The sequence below is a fragment of the Schistocerca gregaria genome, chromosome 3 (assembly GCF_023897955.1).
Source record: "Schistocerca gregaria isolate iqSchGreg1 chromosome 3, iqSchGreg1.2, whole genome shotgun sequence".
Lineage (NCBI taxonomy): Eukaryota > Metazoa > Arthropoda > Insecta > Orthoptera > Acrididae > Schistocerca > Schistocerca gregaria.
This window is the reverse complement of record NC_064922.1, coordinates 304,967,390-304,988,222: the sequence shown is the minus strand read 5'-3', so window position 1 is coordinate 304,988,222 and position 20,833 is coordinate 304,967,390. Positions and strand designations below refer to the sequence as shown.

At 44.1% G+C, this 20,833-nt stretch overlaps 1 protein-coding gene and 1 non-coding gene across 2 annotated transcripts in view; one reads left to right on the top strand and one right to left on the bottom strand.

Annotated features, from left to right (window-relative positions):
* Positions 1-398: 398 nt before the first annotated feature.
* On the top strand, positions 399-471 carry Trnaa-ggc (transfer RNA alanine (anticodon GGC)). The gene has a single exon. It is a non-coding gene; the product is annotated as a tRNA-Ala (tRNA).
* Positions 472-5,588: 5,117 nt separating this feature from the next.
* LOC126354361 (T-cell leukemia homeobox protein 3-like) overlaps positions 5,589-20,833 on the bottom strand; it is a 355,401-nt gene continuing 340,156 nt past the window's right edge. The window contains exon 3 of the mRNA XM_050003941.1: positions 5,589-7,639. Within this exon, the coding sequence (XP_049859898.1) occupies positions 7,288-7,639 (352 nt within the window). The 3' untranslated portion in view covers positions 5,589-7,287. The remainder of the gene's footprint in view (positions 7,640-20,833) is intronic.

Here is a 20,833-nt window from a genome sequence, read left to right as displayed (position 1 = left end):
TGACCTCTTAGGTTATGTTCAATAGTAAGGAGGCTTTCGGTTGGAATGTGGGAAAGATTAGAGCTTTGTTGTGCCCTTTTTGAGTTGCTTTGCTGAATTACAATTGATGTCATAGATCTTATAATTAAATTATCTACGATAATGATCGAAGCAGAAGAAATGAATTAAAATTTGTGCTGGGGCTGGGACTCGAACCCGGGTCTTCTTGCTCGGCAGATATGTTAACCATTACACCACCACAGCACGATGGTGAACGTTGCTGCACAAACTATTCAAGCTAATTGCTCTCCCCAACACAAACTTAACTGTAAGGGAAAATAAGCAGAGGATATGAACTGAAGTTTGCGTTGGTGAGGGCACTCAACTTCAGTAGTTTGTGCTGCGCTCTCGATTGTCGTGCTGCGGTGGTGTAGTTGTTAGCATTTTTGCCTGGCTAGCAAGAAGATCCGGGTTCGAGTCCTGGCCGCAGCACAAATTTTAATTCATTTCTTCTGCTTCGATCATTATCGTGCAATTGATGTGTTCCTTTTCAGCCTGTGTAATTTACACGCTTCATGATGACAAGAATAATATTCAGATGGTTTTCAGCATATGTCTTCAGAGATATACGTCGCTGCCATTTATAAGAACTTTCTTTCTCGTCCTGAGGGTAGTACTCAAATAGGCGTCTCCTGCGTGTTAAGATGCGGCCAATTATGAGAGAAAATGAACATGTTATCAGTTGCGTGCTATATACACTCCTGGAAATGGAAAAAAGAACACATTGACACCGGTGTGTCAGACCCACCATACTTGCTCCGGACACTGCGAGAGGCCTGTACAAGCAATGATCACACGCACGGCACAGCGGACACACCAGGAACCGTGGTGTTGGCCGTCGAATGGCACTAGCTGCGCAGCATTTGTGCACCGCCGCCGTCAGTGTCAGCCAGTTTGCCGTGGCATACGGAGCTCCATCGCAGTCTTTAACACTGGTAGCATGCCGCAACAGCGTGGACGTGAACCGTATGTGCAGTTGACGGACTTTGAGCGAGGGCGTATAGTGTGCATGCGGGAGGCCGGGTGGACGTACCGCCGAATTGCTCAACACGTGGGGCGTGAGGTCTCCACAGTACATCGATGTTGTCGCCAGTGGTCGGCGGAAGGTGCACGTGCCCGTCGACCTGGGACCGGACCGCAGCGACGCACGGATGCACGCCAAGACCGTAGGATCCTACGCAGTGCCGTATGGGACCACACCACCACTTCCCAGCAAATTAGGGACACTGTTGCTCCTGGGGTATCGGCGAGGACCATTCGCAACCGTCTCCATGAAGCTGGGCTACGGTCCCGCACACCGTTAGGCCGTCTTCCGCTCACGCCCCAACATCGTGCAGCCCGCCTCCAGTGGTGTCGCGACAGGCGTGAATGGGGGGACGAATGGAGACGTGTCGTCTTCAGCGATGAGAGTCGCTTCTGCCTTGGTGCCAATGATGGTCGTATGCGTGTTTGGCGCCGTGCAGGTGAGCGCCACAATCAGGACTGCATACGACCGAGGCACACAGGGCCAACACCCGGAATCATGGTGTGGGGAGCTATCTTCTACACTGGCCGTACACCTCTGGTGATCGTCGAGGGGACACTGAATAGTGCACGGTTCAACCAAACCGTCATCGAACCCATCGTTCTACCATTCGTAGACCGGCAAGGGAACTTGCTGTTCCAACAGGACAATGCACGTCCGCATGTATCCCGTGCCACCCAAAGTGCTCTAGAAGGTGTAAGTCAACTACCCTGGCCAGCAAGATCTCCGGATATGTCCCCCATTGAGCATGTTTGGGACTGGATGAAGCGTCGTCTCACGCGGTCTGCACGTCCAGCACGAACGCTGGTCCAACTGAGGCGCCAGGTGGAAATGGCATGGCAAGCCGTGCCACAGGACTACATCCAGCATCTCTACGATCGTCTCCATGGGAGAATAGCAGCCTGCATTGCTGCGAAAGGTGGATATACACTGTACTAGTGCCGACATTGTGCATGCTCTGTTGCCTGTGTCTATGTGCCTGTGGTTCTGTCAGTGTGATCATGTGATGTATCTGATCCCAGGAATGTGTCAATAAAGTTTCCCCTTCCTGGGACAATGAATTCACGGTGTTCTTATTTCAATTTCGAGGAGTGTATATGTTCTAGTACAAATACTGTGTTTGAAAGAAAGGTTGTCATGTAATATTAATTATCACCTCAAAAAAATTAAATTACGTAAATAATTTTTTGTCTTTTGCAAGTGTATGTTTTCAGTCCTGCTACATACGGAAACCCCAGAAGTGGCGGAGTCCGTTGGTAAAGTGGTTTATCATACAGTTATTCATTTTTTGCATTTGAAAGAGAACAATGCAGCAATAATTCACGGCGAGTTGCTGAAAGTGTATAGAAACAATGCACCGTCATATGAGGCAGTGGTTAGTTGCTGCAGACGCTTCCATCTTGGTCAAATAAGTTCAAATGTGAAGAGCGAAGTGAGGACCATCTCCCTGTGAATAACTGAGAATCACAAAAGAAATGGAGGCTGTCGTATCACAATCACAGCGATAGAGGAAAAAATTCAAATTAGTCATGGGTCAGCTTTCAACATATTGCTCATTTTGAACGTGACAAAGAATTTCTTCGCTCGCTGGGTTCCGCGACTGCTCTCAACCATTCAAAAAGCCCACCAGATCGAGGCAGCAGCGGAAATGTAGCTGTGTCAGGACAATCCAGATGACTTCCTTAGGCACCTAATCAACATAGGTGAGTGTTGGATGTATCATTATAAACTTGAGTCAAAGGAGTGAAGCAAGCAATGAACACATGTCCGTTATCTACATCTACATAGATACTCCGCAAGCCACCGTCCGGTTCGTGGCGCAAGGGTACCCTGTACCACTACGAGTCATTTCCTTTCCTGCGCCTGTCGCAAACGAAGTGAGGGAAAAATGACAGTCTATATGCCTCCGTATGAAACCTAATTTCTCGTATCTTGTCTTCATGGCCATTCATCGAAACATATGTTGGCACCAGTAGAATCATTCTGAAGTCAGCTTCAAATGCAGGTTCTTTAAATTTTTCGAAAATAACTTCGTCTTCTCTCCAGGATTTCGCATTTGATCTCTCCAAGCATCTCAGTAACACTTATGTGTTGTTCGAACCTAGGGGTATCAAAAGTAATAACAAGTCTCTGAATTGCTTCGCTGTCCTCCTTCAATCCGACCTGGTACGGATCCCAAACACTCGGGCAGTACTTAAGAAGACGTCGCATTAGCGTCCTATATGCAGTCGCTTTTACAGGTGAACCACACTTCCCTAAAATTCGCAAAAGAAGATGGTTCATCGGGTAGGGTGACGCTAGTTGTTTTTTGGTCTACTAAGGTGTGGTGCAAGCAGATTAAGTTCATAGAGTGCAGACTAACCGACATTTCTGACGAGGCTACAGGGTGGCTGCCAAGGCGAAACGCCACGGCAAGCTGTCCAAGGAGGCATTTTTGATCCATGACAGCGCCCCAGCTCAGTCTGCATAGGGCGCAGTCACACATGTCTCTTCTTTATGCTATTAAATTTTGTCTTACCCCCGGTAGTCTCCTAACATGGCTCCCAGTGACTTCTTCCCTCTTTTCTCAGATGAAGGTATTATTGCACGGCAGGCACTTTCACAATGGCGAGGATGTGATTTTCGAGGTGGAACATTTCTGCAACCGAGTTCTCCGCCAAACCATCCACTGTTGGCGAAAATGTGGCGCATTGAGGGCTGAATATTTAGAGAAGGGCTGACACCGTCCCAAGTGTCATGGTCACAGCTTGATTTTTCAGAGATGGTAATTTAAACTTTGTGACTAACTCTCATATATTATGTTGTAAGTGGAATATCATTTAAGAACCACTAGTCTCAGTTACGACCTTAAGGGTTCATTGCAATGGTTTGTGACAACTGTGTTTCTTATTTTTCTTATCTATTCTTTTTGTCGTCAGTTTCAGTACAAGGACCTGTAGGGGAGTGTATGGTGGAATTACATTGCCACCACTGTGTGTTTCAAAGCACATACGAGACGCTAGTTTCCGTCGTACTGTACGTCTCATTCACTTTTAGCCGGCCGCGATGGACGTGCGGTTCTGGCGCTGGAGTTAGAAACCGCGGGACTGCTGCGGTCGCAGGTTCGAATCCTGCCTCGGGCATGGGTGTGTGTGATGTCCTTAGGTTAGTTAGGTTTAAGCAGTTCTAAGTTCTAGGGGACTTATGACCTAAGATGTTGAGTCCCATAGTGCTCATAGCCATTTGAACCATAGTGCTCAGAGCCATTCACTTTCATTGAAATCCGACTATCTTTGTATTTTTTAATCTTTAATCATTTTGGCCCTAAGGTATCTAACACATTGGCTTGTCATCATGAGACACTTGTATAACTGATTTCTGGGTCCATTTCGCACTTTTTTCATCGTCTGATTTATTTATCATTAAACAATCTATTTATGCGTAAATGAGTTGAAAATATTTCAGTTTAGTATCTTACATTACATTTTTTTGTGTGAGTTACACATTGCCAGAGTAAGTGTTACGTATTTACTAACTACCTGATAATTCTGGATTGGTTATCCTGTCAGTCTTTCATTCCGTAATATTATTTGTGTGCAGTCACCTTATTGGGTCTCTTCATTGTTGTAACTTCTTCATATGATGTAGCTTGTGCTATAATCTGTTGATATTAAGAAGCAAAGAAATGTCACGCAGTAACTATGAAGATGAGCAAAGCCATTTGGAGAAATTCTTGAATGAAGCAATGGACATGAGTGCTGATTACTTCATTTATCAGTCGAGTCTGGAAGTCAATCTGAAAGTAAACTTGGTACATAGTGTGCCACGAAGAAGTGATCTGTGAACGGCAATGAGAACGAGCCATCAAGAAACGCAAAAAAATAATTGCATGGAAATATTATAATTATGACTCCTATTTCTGTATAGAGTGTTTTATTACGAAGCACAGCACTTACAGGTGTTACAGTTACAAATCGCAATTATAAATGATTTTTCAGTTTAAATTTAGTACAATGTCATTTTGAGAACGCAAATATTTTACAGTGTAAGTAATATGTCAAAGTAAATAATAAATGAATCATCAGAAGAAGAGAACTCCAAGAAAACTGATCCACATGAGTTGTATATAACTCACTATTACAGGTTCCTTTTGACTTTTCTTGAGTTCCTGAAAACCATAGGCTATGAACATGATTTGTTACTGGAGCAATGACTCCACTTAACGCAGTGTCAAAGCATGCTATTTTGATTTGCCACGGCATGTCGGAGCTCTAAATGAGAAAAAATATATGTGTATGTTGTATTTATTTCACGTGGTCCAAAGAAGAAATTTTCCGTGAATTATTTTTAACTCACACGGGAGTCAATGTATTAATATTCTTTCGCCAATAGCCCCAGTCGCAGTGGACCAACTGTTTAGAAATGTGGTCCACCGAATACCTCACCTTAATGGCACCACTATATAGGTCTATAATACTCTGTAGTGGCAGAGGATAAGGAAGGAAACTGAGGGGAGAAAGACTGGGTAAAAGAAACCAAATTTATACAAAATATGCAGTGTTACGTGCTACTTTATTTCGGCAGTCACTTCTAACTGTGGTCTCGATATTTATGTCTGAAAATGTACATAAATATTACAAGTATATGTATAATCGATGTTACTCTCCGTAGGTGAAATGACTCTCATGGAAGTTAAACTCTACAGAAACACTGTAAGCATAAACAAAAATGAGAACAGCGGAACTTTACCTTCAGTCGTATAATTCGTTCTATGTCACCAGCTTCTGCTACGAAGCTTTTGAAACCTAAAGGAAACTCCTTTAAAAAAAAACTTACGGAAACATTTCGTAGAGGTCGTGCTTCGTAATTTACAGCAAAAATGTGTAGGAACGTCACACACAAAATAAACGGAAACATTTGATAACATAGGACATGTGTACTGTACATAGCGACGAAACTGTCTTATCAGAGGTCTGTAAGAACACGGTTACGTCCTGAGCTGTCTCATTATCGTTCGTCACACTCCTCACTTCACTGAAGCGTTCCCACCGAGGCACACCAACGACGTACTAACTTTGTTCGTAGTGGATCTGGAGTAAATTAGAGCACATGTGTGGTTCCTTCCCAAGCCTGTTCTTCTCACCATTGCCAGTTATACGCCAGTAGGGCATTAGAGCTAACGGTTCCTGCACCTCTCTGATTGCAGCTCCTCCAGCGGAATTGCGTAAGCAAAAAATAACTACTACATTTCCTTGCAATCGTTCGAAATCCTTTTCTTGTGAATGTTTTCATCACTCTTGGGGGGTTCTCTTCGTTCCCGTTCTCGCATCCGCGCGCACACACACACACACAAACACACACACACACACACACACACACACACACACACACACACACACACACACACATGCGGTCTCAGGTGCATCGTGGGAGCACAAGAGTTCCCCAGATGAGTTGGTTTTTGCGTCGCTCCTCGCTAACGACTGTGACACATGTTGGTCCTGGAGGATCACAGTTATTCCCGACCCTTGATTATGGGCTTTGCCGCGTAACAGTGACCGAGCGTTTACACCCATGGAATTATATAGTGTACGGTTTCAGCGTACGCTATTTCATTTTTTTTAAAACTCCTCGTTAAGTTCTTCGGTCCATTCTTGATTTTGTATGTCACGGTGACGTGTAGATACATTACATTTCTACGAGAAGCGGATCGTCTTTCACGCTTCTGATGTTTGGAATTTAAGGCTCTTATGTTAAAGTTTCACAGTACTGCGAATTACTATTGCAGTATGATGTGAACACTCTGACGTTATGAAGCTAGAAGACTGGTGTCCTCTTGAATCAGAGCATAGCAGTAAGAAGTGCGCTAAAGCTTTGTATGGCGATATAAGCTCGTAATACTACGGGACAAACAGAATCTGAGGAGGTTACGAGTCTGTCTCGTTAGTGAAAGTGTTCTTTCGCTCATAGAATTGTGAGGTTGTTTCCCGCTAGTAAAACGTAGAGTCAGTTACGCCAGTCCAACTTCAATCACGAACATATAGCAGAGACAGGTATAGGCGAAGGCTGTTTTCTGTAATTTTTCTCCGTCGATTGCCGCTGGAGCATCGGGGTGTCTTGCTGAGTGAGGATGTCGTATCCAGAGCAGTCGCCACGCTCATCGGCCGCGCGACAGAGATATCTGGGGATTGTCGATGTGTCGAGATTCACTGGATGAGTAGGAGTCGTTCGACGGGGTCGTCGGCCTAGCAGATGGGTGAGGCGAGCGGGGGCGGAGGCGGCGGGTGCACGCCGTACTCTGCGCCAGCCCAGGGCTGCAGGTTCTGCAGCGCGCTCAGCGCCGTCGTGGAGGCGGCGCCGCCCGCCGTGGAGACAGCCAGGTGCGGGGGCGGCTGCGGGGGCTGTCCGGCCGCGGACACGGAGGCGGCTGCGGCAGCCGCGGCGGCGGCCGCCAGCGCGCCGGGCGCGTCCGCCCCCGGGGGTGGCGGCGGGTGTGGGGGCGGGTACATGCCCTTGCTGAGCGCCTCGGCCTGCAGCGACATCATCAGCCGGTTGGCCGCCTGCCGCTCCGCCTCGCGCTCCTCCGCCGTCTGCCGCCTGCAATACAGCAGAAAGGCCCGATCACTTGATGGGAGAACAAACAGGGTGGCCCTTACTTGTACACAAATTTTTAATGTTAGAATTTTTACTTCTCCCACCGCCACCTGACAAAAAGCGCTCTGTGAAAAATTTCACCTCAGTACAAGACATTCTAGGCGACTCTCAGATGCCTTGAACCTGGAAAATAGCACTCCCAAGACCTATTCCCGCTAAAATGCACTGTATTGCATTAGAAAATTGCAGCGAATTTTGTTCATTCACTATAATTTTATCACGGTAGAGAGGCTGTATTTCACTGTTCTAATGGTGATTGCACAACGCATACCTTGTGTCACCTTCGTTCCATCTGCAGCTTTCCAAGTACTATGTTTCCAATTCAGTGCACCAATATGTTTAGTACAGGGTGTTTCAGGAAGTCAACGACTAACTTTGAGGAACGGAGAACATACATAATCGATCATTTTTTTTGTTGCGGGACCTACAAGGATTAGCCAGAACGTTATGATCACCGACCTACTATCAATATAAACCGGTCCACGCCTTAGCAGCGTCACCTGGAGAGGAATGACAGCTTGTCAGACACACGCACGGTGGATTCAGTATCAGTGAGCGTGCTGTCCGTATGTAGAATGGGAAAGGAGCGCGATGTATCTGAGTTTGATCGAGAACAGATAGCGATAGCCGTGAGGCTCGGCTCGAGCATTTCGGACCACGACTTGTCGGGTATTCGAGGAGTGACGTCAATACGTGCCGAAACCAAGGTGAAACCACGTCCACCTCTCACTGCAGATGACGGACGTCGTATGATGGGGCACACGGCGGATTTTTTTTAATCATTCACATGTAAAGAACTGTCAGAGAATACCTAATAAAAATGAACCGTAATTTTTGTGCAGTTGAAGTTATTCATTATTATCACTTAAGGATGCGTTAAAGACTACATATTCCGTAACAAAAAATGATCGGCTTTGTGTAACCGATTATTTCTCATAATTTGTCGGTGAGGTCCTTTCATCCGAATGAAAACGCCTTCTACAGGACCCGCTGCTTCCCAACTCCGTGTAGACAAAGTTAAAGCCTTATCACTAGAATAACATGATTTACCAAAGTCGTTATTAGCAGTCTCAGATATCGTTTTTTCCTCTCTTTTTTTTTTTTACATCTCTCTCTTTGAAACTGCGAGGTCCAGCTAAAGCAGCGGATATAAATCTCACTATATCCACAGTAATCCTTCCATTACCGTGACCAGATGTTCCAGTGCTATGAACACTGAAAGAAAATCTGCAAGAAAGAAAATCACAGTGACCAGACAGGAGAATAGTCTACGTATACCGCCCTCATCAGTTCGCTAGAATAATGCTTAAAGGTTAACTGTGGGCTTATGCAATTTTGAATATCAACAACTTTACTAAAATTGGTATTTTTCAACAATGAAATTAATATTTTACCCTTTTTTAAATGCCTTAAAGCTATCTTTATTCTTGTGTCCTCGAACGATAAAAAAGGAATCCTTATAGGTCAACTTTATTGTTCGTCCTCCTCTCTCTCTCTCTCTCTCTCTCTCTCTCTCTCTCTTTCTGTCCGGCTGTTGAAACCCTTTTTCACAGGTACGCGTATCAATTTGAAATTAATGTCATACTAAGATTAAATTCCATTTCTGGCGTAATAAATGTAAGCTTCTAAGCCGACGTAACCAAAAGGTACGACCGTCTATGTCACATATTTTGATACTCGCAAATTCAGCCATTAAAACATTTACGACACTTCCTGTTGACCTAGAATCATGAAATTTGGCAGGAAGCAAGGTTGGCTGCTTGTTCTGGGGGAGAGGGACCAAACAGCGAGGTCATCAGTCCCATCGGGTTAGGGAAGGATGTGGAAGTAACGGCCGTGCCCTTTTAAAGGAACCACCCCGGCATTTGCCTGATAAGATTTAGGGAAATCACGGAAAGCCTAAATCAGGATGGCTGGACACGGACTTGAACCGTTCGTCCCTCAGCCTGTGAGTCCAGTGCGCTAACCATTGTGCCACATGGCTCGGTAAGAGGAGCGAGGTTTCACAGAGCAATTAAAGAGAAAATCAGAAAATTCTTAATTTCAATCACATCACACAAAAAAACCCATGTCGATAACAGACAAAAATAGTAGGATTCTCGTTTCCCGCACAGATGAACTGTCTACATAAATAATTAATTTTCTACGGAACGCTCAGAGCACGATTCTTACTGGCGCCTGGCCACTTCTTTAAACTCATTTCGGCTCAAAAGAGACACTGCGAGTTCTCCTTCCCTCTCTGTGTCGAGGAATGATGTAGTAATCAAGGAAAAGAGCTGCCGTGGACCAGGAATATCATGAGTTGCGAGTAGCAGGCGGGACAGTTGAACAAAGGAGCAATCCACAGGGAGGTGATTACGCCGCCGGAACTCGGGAAGCGACCTAAGTCCTCTGCAGACAGAAAAAGACGCGGGGTCACAGGTTTTGCCGGGACATTACACACCGCCGATCATTACCGACATGCGCTCTCACTGCTTTTACAAAAACCAGTCCCGCTGCCTCATGTCGTGATATGTCGGACGGCACAGTCATGTCCGCCTTGCTGCTCCTTTTACAGGGCAGCGCTACCACACGGCTTTCTCCGGACAGAATCGCAGCCTTGTCGCTTTGTAACGCACAGCAGGAAGTCGAGGGACTTGTTGCTTTACGTGACGTCAGACTTACCTCAGAAACATCTTCCATGCCAGTAACATGGCTGACGAAAAACACACACACACACACACACACACACACACACACACACACACAAAGAGAAAGATAGAGAGAGAAAAATAAGACGTCTGGCATCACTCAAAGCAACCAATATTAGAACAATCTTCGTTGATCCATTATGGATCATGTGACGACGGCTGGCATGAAGTTTTTGGAGCAATGATTTACCAACAGCCGTGTGTATTGTAGAAATTTATTTTATTTTATGAATTTCTATATGCTACCAGTTTCGGCATTACATTGATGCCATCTTAAGGCCCCTGTACAATGAGTAGAAGAAATGTACTATTATAAAAAATTATAAAGAATATAGAACATATGTCAACACTTGTAGGTATCATGTTAACTATATAAGTGGCTCAAACAGATATATTGTATATAATTGAAACTATATGTTACATTAGGGCACGTATGCTTCTGCCTATGTCATACTGTTGTTAATAGTTTTCACTGTTTTACTCGAATAAAGCATGGTATATGAACATATGTATACGCTATTATTCATAAAACCGTAACACACAGTTGTAATAGGCCATGCAACACATCAGATGTACTGCATACATTCGTGCGTCCAGTGGAACAGTGGAAGATTTTTTTTAATAATAATCAAACTATATAGATAACAATAAAATAAATTAAAATACAAGAAAATGTGACAGCTATGTCAGAATACATAGTTTCTTATGTGTGGTCTAGGTCGTATTGTGTGTGGTACGACAAACAGCTGCCGCAATATTAACGATAATAAGCATAAAAGAGTTTGTCTTAAAACCCAATTGCATTCACGAAGTAAACCAACGCAATCGTACTATAAAATCATCAAACACCTGGTCACCGTAGACACTTCATTAGGACCCTTATGTAGGACAACCCCACATTGTGCTGAGTGGATTAATGCAACGCCAGTAGATGCCTAATATAGTCATGGTTACAAAGTAGATTCTCACTCTCTGTATATCAAAAAACGTCTGTCTCCCTAATTATAAGTCCTATACAATTATGCAGAATTAATCCAAGTGGAATCGATTGAATGAAACGAAAAGAAGAAAAGAGAAATAAGGGAGGCCGTCTATATGCCTGAACTTAAATCTCAAAATGAAATGTATACCACCTCTAAGACTAAGGGTATCGCGTATAACCATTGCGAATCATTCGCAGGTTGCATTGAAGGCCGGGTGTAGTAGCGTACGAGGTGACTATGCGGATCTTAAGTACATCATCCAGTGTCATCATGTTCTGTCTAATGACCTTAATGAGTCGGAAACTATCTGCATGGGTCAAAATGTCACGTTACCTACCAACTGGTCAAAATATTTGACTAGTTAAAGTCAAACAATAACGGACTTATACCCATTAGCTGAGTGTCAGGAAATGCAATGTCGCAGCAAGTATAAAATTGGTTAAGCGGCAACTCAAGAGTGCAACGATAGGTGAACAGTACAGTAATCCAAAACGGTTAGAAAATGATGTTGGACACATTTGTAAGTTATGGCAGTGGACAACTTCCATGGGAGGGGAAAAATGTGTTGACCATAAGTGCCTTATACTGGCAAATATCATTGCATCAAGAAATATCAGAACATGTCAGCAGTTCTCAGCGCGGTCGGCTGAAACGGCAACTGTAAAGTTAACAGTTTATAAATAAATGCACGGATAAGTTCAGTATTATGCATAACGTGAATGCAGTAATATTGATAACATTGTTTTCTGAAACCAGGCAACATTGACTAAAAAGAAAGCAGTGTCTTGAACTGATAACTCCCGGTGTCCTTTCATTCCATTAAGTTCTTCTTTCATATCCGGCTTCGGCTTGTGTAGGCCGCATACAAAGAATAGAAACACGAGACGTCCGTACTCCGCACAGCAGGCGGCAATAGCGGCGCGTGTGGCCTGCAGGTGCGGACGATCTCTGGTATATTTCATGTAATTTCCCGTGGATGGAAAGAGGTATTACTCTCCTTCCACCATTATAAACGATTCCGATGCCCTCTTTTAGTGCCGACCAGCCTGGATGTGGTTTTTAGGTGGTTTCGCGCATACTGCTAGGCGAATATCGCTCTTGTACCCACACTCCGCCTCAAAAGTTCAAATGGTTCGAAGCACTATGGGACTTAACATCTGAGGTCATCAGTACCCTAGACGTAGAACTACATAAACCTGACTAACCTGCCCGAGACAGGATTCGAACCTGCGACCGTGGCAGCCACGTGGTTCCGGACTAAAGTGCCTAGATCCGCACTCCGCATCAGTTACACGATTTACAAACATTTAGAAAACGTTCTAACACATTCATATGGAAAGGGAAAATTAGTGCTTAACGTCGCGTCGACAATGAGCTTATTAGAGGCGGACTTTCACAAGAGATAATACTAAGCGCGGAGCTTCTCATAGCTTTTGAACTAGAAGTCTTGCTTCATGCGCCAAAAATGTTTTAATTTTTTATGTACTTCAGTAGAACAGCGGCATATCTATGAAAAGCGGAGTGTTCCACAGAGAAGAGATTTTTGTGTTTTCTGTAGCGTACTTAACCATTTTACTCAGTGTCACGATTACACGATTTACGAACACAAGCCGCCCAGTACGAAAGCCCAGAGACAAACATAAGACATCAGTGGCATTGGCGGAGCTGGTCTTCCTCGTGTTGTGAAATGCGTCTCAGACGAGGACGATATCGGCGTTCAGTGTTTCAGCCGAACCGCTGCCGTCTCGCTTACTCTGCCGTTGTGGCAGGCATTAACACTCCAACCAGCGATTATCACATTTTTCCGTGTAACATAATTACTTTTTAATTAAGGCCAGTAACGTATTTACACGTTATTATTTCGCAAAAAAATCCTCGAAAATTCGGCAAACACACCCTTACTGCAGCAAGACCCCTCATCAATATATTATTTTAAAAAATTGAATAAATGGTTAGAAGTGTGGGAGGGGGGAGGGCAGGAGAGAGGGGATAGACTGAGCCGTAAAATCACCCCAACTGTTAAAAAATTGCGAAGTAAAGGGAGGGTAAAAAAACAGCCACGGAGAACAACATAGAATTTGCTGCTAATGATCCAAATTTAACAGGTAATTTTCCCTGGCTGTGAATAAGTAACTAGACACGGTGTACCGACTAGCACACCCTGGCGCCCCACCCGGTCCAAAAGAGCGGGGACAATTTCGCATCCGCCTCTGTTGCGTTTTTTTTTTCGACGTTTTTTTTCGTTTCGTGCCGCTCAGTTTTTTTACGTTCCGGCTCCAGCTGCGGGTGTAATAAATAAAAGTGCAGGCCGGAGGTGACACGTGCGGTAATGAAAACTGCAGGCCGCGCCGCGCTGGTACGTGCTCGCTGGATTATCCGGCCGGCCGCACGCCCACCCGCCAATTGTTTTGCTGCCGCCCTGGGTGGCCGAAGTGACAAAACCTACCGCCGCTGCCGCTGCGAGCATTGCGCAGTCGCAGCACTAGCGGAGCGCCTGCCTCGGTGTATTCAATGTGGTGTGCCATCTTTATAAAGTACGATCATACGTTTAATTCATACCAAGATGCTGAACTCATTCCTCAAGAAGAAAAGGTTTCACTCGTCTATAACAATTTGTCCATTTTATTTGGACTGTTGAGCTCCGCGGCCGTGGATAATGATATTTCACTATAAAAATACAGGGACCAGCCACTTTTTTTTTTAATGCGTGTTATTTGTGCCACTATGCATTTCGGGTTTGCACCCATCTTCAGCTGGCAAATTATATGCATCTTCAGTTTCTACTGTGGTACAATATCGACAGTAGTTTGGATGCTGCAGCTCGCCTGTGCAAAAGCAACGATTCCAATAATTTACTTCAATTCCGCGAGTTTAAATTTACGCACTATCAGTTGTTCATTTTACTTACATTCTTCGCTCCTTGTTTTTTCTTGGCTTTTCTTCTTTTTTGTAACATCACAAATACTTTTTGTCACGTATTTTACACAGGCGCACTGCGGTATCAGCCATGTTGTCGACGGACAGTTTTGTTTGCATACAAGCAGTTTATCTATGGACAGAGTTATATTTTACGTAAGTTTTTAGGTTCTAGCTAAGCTACTGTTTACTAAACATTGACTTGGGTGATAGAGGTATTCTAAGTATGATGTATACTAAGTTTTTTTTGGTTACTTAGGCAGTATTGAAGATAATAAACTAACATAACACATCTATATAAAGCAGTAATTCATACATTTACATTTTTTTGGTTACTTAGTCAGTATTGGAGATAATAAACTAACATAACATAAGCAGTAATTCACACATTTACAATATAACAAAGATAGAATTAAGATTCTTTTATGTTGTATATTATTACATGCATTTGTTGGGTTTATATTAAATTATGTTATTTCTTGATTGTGTTTACTAAGTGGTTTGATAAGTTGAGTGTGGAAGTTTTTCAGAAATATTCGGATAGGTAACTCTGTTAGTAAATATGTCAGAAGGGGATGCATGTTTATGTGGATAAACTTCGATTTCTTCTAGGAGCTTCATTCTTTTTCCTTTGTTGGCTAGGTGGAGAACTTGTAGGTTATGGGACATGTCTGTTACTTGATGTTCTTTTTCTGCTCCATGTTGGGCAAATGTGGATTTATTTAAGTTTTTTAACGAAGAGCATCCAAATGAACAACTGATAGTGCGTAACTTTAAACTCGCGAAATTGAAGTAAATGATTGGAATCGTCGCTTTTGCACAGGCCAGCTACAGCATCCAAACTGCTGTCGATATTGTACCACTGTAGAAACTGAAGATACACATAACTTGCCAGCTGAAGATGGGTGCAAACCCGAAATGCATATTGGCATAAATAAAACGCATTAAAAAAAAGTGGCTGATCGCTGTATTTTTCCAGTAAAATTTCACTCGTCTGTCTAGGGAGCGGAAAGCCAACTACAATGTTCAATCAAATTTTTTTCCTGGGTTTGTGACCGCATTGTCCCTATTGGAAGTACCCTTCTTCAGGGTAAACAAAAGCACCCTGAAGAAGGTCACTTACAACAGGGACCGAAACGTCGGTAGTCTTATGTATTGACAATGCGGTCACAAACCCAGAAAATTTTTATTGAATGTGACAATGGCCGCGGAAGCCAACTATTGTTTAATACAACTAGGCTGCGAGGTTGAAAAAGCTGTGTGCTATTCTCTGTTGTCAGCACTCGTAATTAAATCTAGTGTGGGTATGAATTCCGATGTTAAAGAAGATGCCTGCGAAGTACATTTGAGTCATTCACCGTGCGATAGCTTTTAGTCGCAGCATGCAGAGCCCACGATTTAAGATTATCTCGAAGATGCGGCGTTATTCTCAAATTCAGTAACACACTGATTAGCCAGAGTATTATAGCTACGTGCTTAATTGTGTGTTGGTCCAATTTTGGAATTCAATACAGCAGCACTTCCGTGTAACATAGATTCGACAAGTTCTTAGTAGTTGTCCAGAGGTATGTAGCACCAGAGGTCACGAAATTCCCGCAAATTATCGACTGCTGGTCTAGCGTCCGATAGAGTCCCAGGTGTGCCACATCGGATTGAGATCAAGTCAGATTTGGTAGTCAGTACATCAACGTCAATTCATCCAAAAACCTAAGCGGTATTTGTTGGTAATTCTAGGTCCATTAGCCCCATATATCGGGATTCCCTACCATCTCTAATCCTAATTGGGACAAATATCAAGTTCTCTCCCCTAGTAAAGAGTTTAGAAGTAATAACAGATGAAAATGTAAATTGGGCCTGCCACATAACTGCTACGTACAAGACGGCATCAGCACCTCTCCATACCCTACAAAAATATAAAAAGCACTTCCCTCTTGACCTGAGAAAGAAATTTCTAAAAACACTTCAATTTTCAATTATTGATTACAGCGATGTTATCCTGCAAGGCCTTTTTCAGGAAAACTCACGGCGCCTGGAAGTGAATATGAATGTCTCTCTTCGTTATAGCTATGATGTTTACCACCACACTCACAGCTGTCCTGGCTACGAACAGACAAGCGCAGAGATTTCCATATCCTAAGTCGTATCAACGTACAGTATGTCTCACATCTCTCCTCGACCTTAAGGCTCATGGCAGAAGCACCCATCCGCACCACAGGAAAATCCTTTCTATCCCACTCCACCGTTCAGCAACTTTCTCGAAGTCGTTATCAGTAGCGGGAAGCCGATTCTGTAGTAAATTTCCGCATTATATTAGAGAAATGAATAACATCTCTAGCTTCACAAAACAGTTCCTGACACATCAGCTGAAGCAACAATAACGACTGCAATGTTCCTATGCGCACTCGTTATACCTGTATATCTTATCCAACCAGATCTTCCTCATTTCCCAGTGTTCTTAGTTCCTTAAATTTTCTTTCCCTATAAATCGCTATATTACTAAATATCTATTTCATACCCCTATAAAATCTTTTTACACCTGCCACTACCATTATTATTATTACTATTGCTATTATTATTATTATCATCATTAATGGAAGCAGTCGTAGAAGAACTGCCAGTATTAACTTTACTACTAGGGCTACAACTTTGCTTCCGCCGTTTTGTCTAAAAGGTAGAGGCTTTATTGTAAGCATCTTCCAAAAAATTTACTTTTCAAAGTACTGGCCATTGCCGGCCACGACTTTCTCCCATCTTTCTGGCAGTAAACGAATGCCGCGGCGGAAGAACTGGGGGTCTTTCGAGGAGATCCATCCATCGATCCAATTTTGCAATTGTTCATATGACAGGAAGCGCTGGCAGCCAGGTCGTGTACCATTGAACTAAAAAGTTGGTAAACAATGTCAGAGGAATACGTTTTTTTTCGGCGGGTTTTGCGACATGGGCTCGAGCACTGTCATGCTACAAAATCAGCTTTTCATGTCTATCGCTGTGCTGTGGCCTTTCGTCTTTCAGTGATCGGCTCAAACACATAAATTGCTTTCGATAACGATCTCCTGTGATTGTTCCCGCCGGTTGCAGTAGCATCTATAGCTTTCTCTCTTTCACAACTATGCCGGTCTTCGATGTCAAAATCACCGCAGATTGAAGCGCCTAGGAACGCACGGCCACACCGGCCGGCAATAATTTACACTACAACTACAGAAGTCATACCAGTACATTACTTGTTACAACAAGTATTCGGCGCTAATCAATTATTCAAAACGACACACAATCGCATTATTTATTTTGGCCGCCAATCGGTTTCGACCCGTGATAGGGTTATCTTCAGGGCAGTTTACACGATTGGTAACTATCAATCGTGCACAAGCAGGGTGACGACTCCAGCGACCGACCAAATGGTGTAAACTGCCCTGAAGATGACCCTATCACGGGTTGAAACCGTACTGGTATGACTTCTGTAGTTGTAGTGTAAATTATTGCCGGCCGGTGTGGATGTGCGTTCCTAGGCGCTTCAATCTAGAACCGCGTGACCGCTACGGTCGCAGGTTCGAATCCTGCCTCGGGCATGGATGTGTGTGATGTCCTTAGGTTAGTTAGGTTTAAGTAGCTCTAAGTTCTAGGGGACTGATGGCCACAGATGTTAAGTCCCATAGTGCTCAGAGCCATTTGAACCATTTTGTAAATTATTGGTGACGGAAATTCTTTAATCAATTGACGGCAGTTTCTGGTACTAGAGGGCCAGGTTCTCACCCCTAAGACGTTAACCTGCTGGGAATAGTGCAGTGGGCATAAGTAACCAATGCAAGTAATAACAGGTAGCAGAATCGTAGTAGAGTAGAAATCACTGCGTCCACCTCCGTAGTCCAGTGATCATTGGCTCCGTGTCTTCGATAAGAGGACACAGAAAAATAAATCACGTTGTCTGCGCATCTGACTCTCATGCGGAGAGTACTGCCAGGGATTTTTCATTGGTGGAGGGACTGGAACGAGGAGTACTCAACCTCACCGTGCAGATTGAGAAGCTGCTTGAGTGATAAACGACGGGTGCAAAATGGGGGAGGAGGAGGAGATTAGAGTCTAACTTCCCGTCGACAACGAAGTCATTAGTGATGGAGCATACGCTCGGATTAAGGAAGAGTGGGGAAGGAAATCGTCAGTTCCCTTTCAAAGGAAACATCCCGCCATTTGCCTGAAGCGATTTTAGGGAAATAATGGAAAACCTATACCAGGATGGCTGGCGGTAGATTTGAACCGTCGTCCTCCCGAATGCGAGTCCAGTGAGCTCACCACTGCGCCACCTCAAAGCACTTGCTGTAATGTGCTATAGTCTGCCAGGCCCCTGAGAAATTTATTTTCCAAGGGCTGTTAGGAAACATCAGCCAACATCAGCCGCGTCATAATCACCCTCATTTAAAAACAGCAGTTCCGGCCTTGGCCGTCGCCATTTAGCTGGTTTAGAGGAGAGCTGGTCCATTACCTTCAGGTTGCGAGCCGGAAGACCGGCGATAACGGTTACAGTAGCGATCACCAGTAACCAATTCGATATGTTACAGTTTCCAAACAAGGCACGCAGCGCATACCGTCGATTCATCGATTTCGCCAGCTTAGAATCGCTCCACGGAATTATTACACATTCAGATCTGGTTGGCATTTAAGTTTTCCCTTCCCCCACTGGAATCGTGCGACTGCTACGGTCGCAGGTTCGAATCCTGCCTCGGGCATGGATGTGTGTGATGTCCTTAGGTTAGTTAGGTTTAAGTAGTTCTAAGTTATAGAGGACTGATGACCACAGCAGTTGAGTCCCATAGTGCTCAGAGCCATTTGAACCATTTGAACCTTCTCCCACTGTTCGCGCTACTCTCCAAAAACGCTGCTTCTTGCCAAGACTTTGAGACGTTGCTTTCCGATGCGCTCTGGTAAACATCTGGCGGCATGGGAAAGTCTCAAGGCCATAAGCCAGCCTGGTCGAGTCCAACCCATTCAAACGGTCCATTTATCCAGGCTGGACACCGCAAACCGACTCTATCGTCCACAATCTCGAACAAGTCGAGCACACAGGCGTGGCCAGAAAATGACACGTTGCAATGTATTGTCATCCGAGATCAAGTGGAGCCTCGTTGCTTTCCACAGGGAAAAGCGTTTGCGATACGTTCTGGTACTTTGTGGTCATTGAGATCGGAGAAAATCAGTCGGTCTGAAAAATTGTCAAAGTAATAGATTGGTTTCCGTCAATAAAAGGTAGTAAGCCGAATATGATGCGTGCTTATCACCAGAGCAGGAGTCCCTGCTATTGCAATTTGAGCGAGGCAGCCTGCGCCTAGCCGGCAGAAGCGTCGGGCCACCCGGTAATTGCTCTCGCATTACGCGAGAGAAGAAGCCGCTAATGACTGCTGTAAATTTTCGGGCCATCTGCTGTTTGTTTATTTAACGCAAGACAGGGAGGTCGGCTAATTCCTGCGCGACGCATTAACACGACCGCCGCCGCCACCGACGACGATCTTTTACGGTGCGCGCGGCGCTCCTAGCGGCCTCTCGTTAAACCCACCGGCAGCCACCGCTACCGCTAATTATAGTCTCCACTTGTCTTTTTCTCCTCACGCTCCTTTGTCTCCCGCAGTGATTCCCGCAGAAAAAGGACAAGCTGCAAACTATAAAATACGTATGAATCTCACAGGCTCGGAATCGATCAGATCCTTTCAGCCTCCACCTGAGGAGTTCCATTAATACCAGACACACCCAATATTCATATTGTACATAAGACCATTTTACGTCTGTGTGAATGGTTTCTCTCTACATAGAAAATACGCTCACATCTTGTTTCCCCTCCATCCATTTGAAACTTCTCACTGTATTGAAGCTTCCTACACAATGGTTATAAGCCACACTTACCAAACTGACGATTCCTTGATGCATAAGCGTGTGTCCTGTCAAAGTACGCTTCTTTTAACCACGTTGTTCCATAACCTTTTTTCCCCTATTTTATTCAGTACCGCCTCATTTGTTACTCAATCTACCCATTTAACCTCCAGCATTCTTCTGTAGCACAACCTATCAATAGTTGTACTCTCTCTTTTCTTAACTATTTATCATACATGTTGCCTGTGCAGACAAATACCTTGAGAAAAGACTTCCTAATACTTAAATTTGTGTTCGATAGTAACAAACTTCTCTTTGCTGGTAATGCTATTCTTCTCATTTCCAATCTGCATGTTATCCCTCTGAACTTAAGCCCTCATGTTAATTTTCTGACCAAATACCAAAACTCATCTACTACTTTTAGTGACTCATTATGTAATGGAATTCCGTCGGTATCGCCTGCTTTAATTTAACTACATTTAAATATCTTTCTTTTTACTTTCGTTCATGTTCATTTTATAACGTTTTTTCAAAACAGCTTCCATTCTGTTCTACTACTCTTTCAAGTCCTTTGCCGTTTCTAACAGAATTACATCATCAACAAACGTAAAACATTAATTTGTTGACGGCCAGTGTGGCCGAGCGGTTCTAGGCGCTTCAGTCTGGAACCGCGCGACCGGTACGGTCGCAGG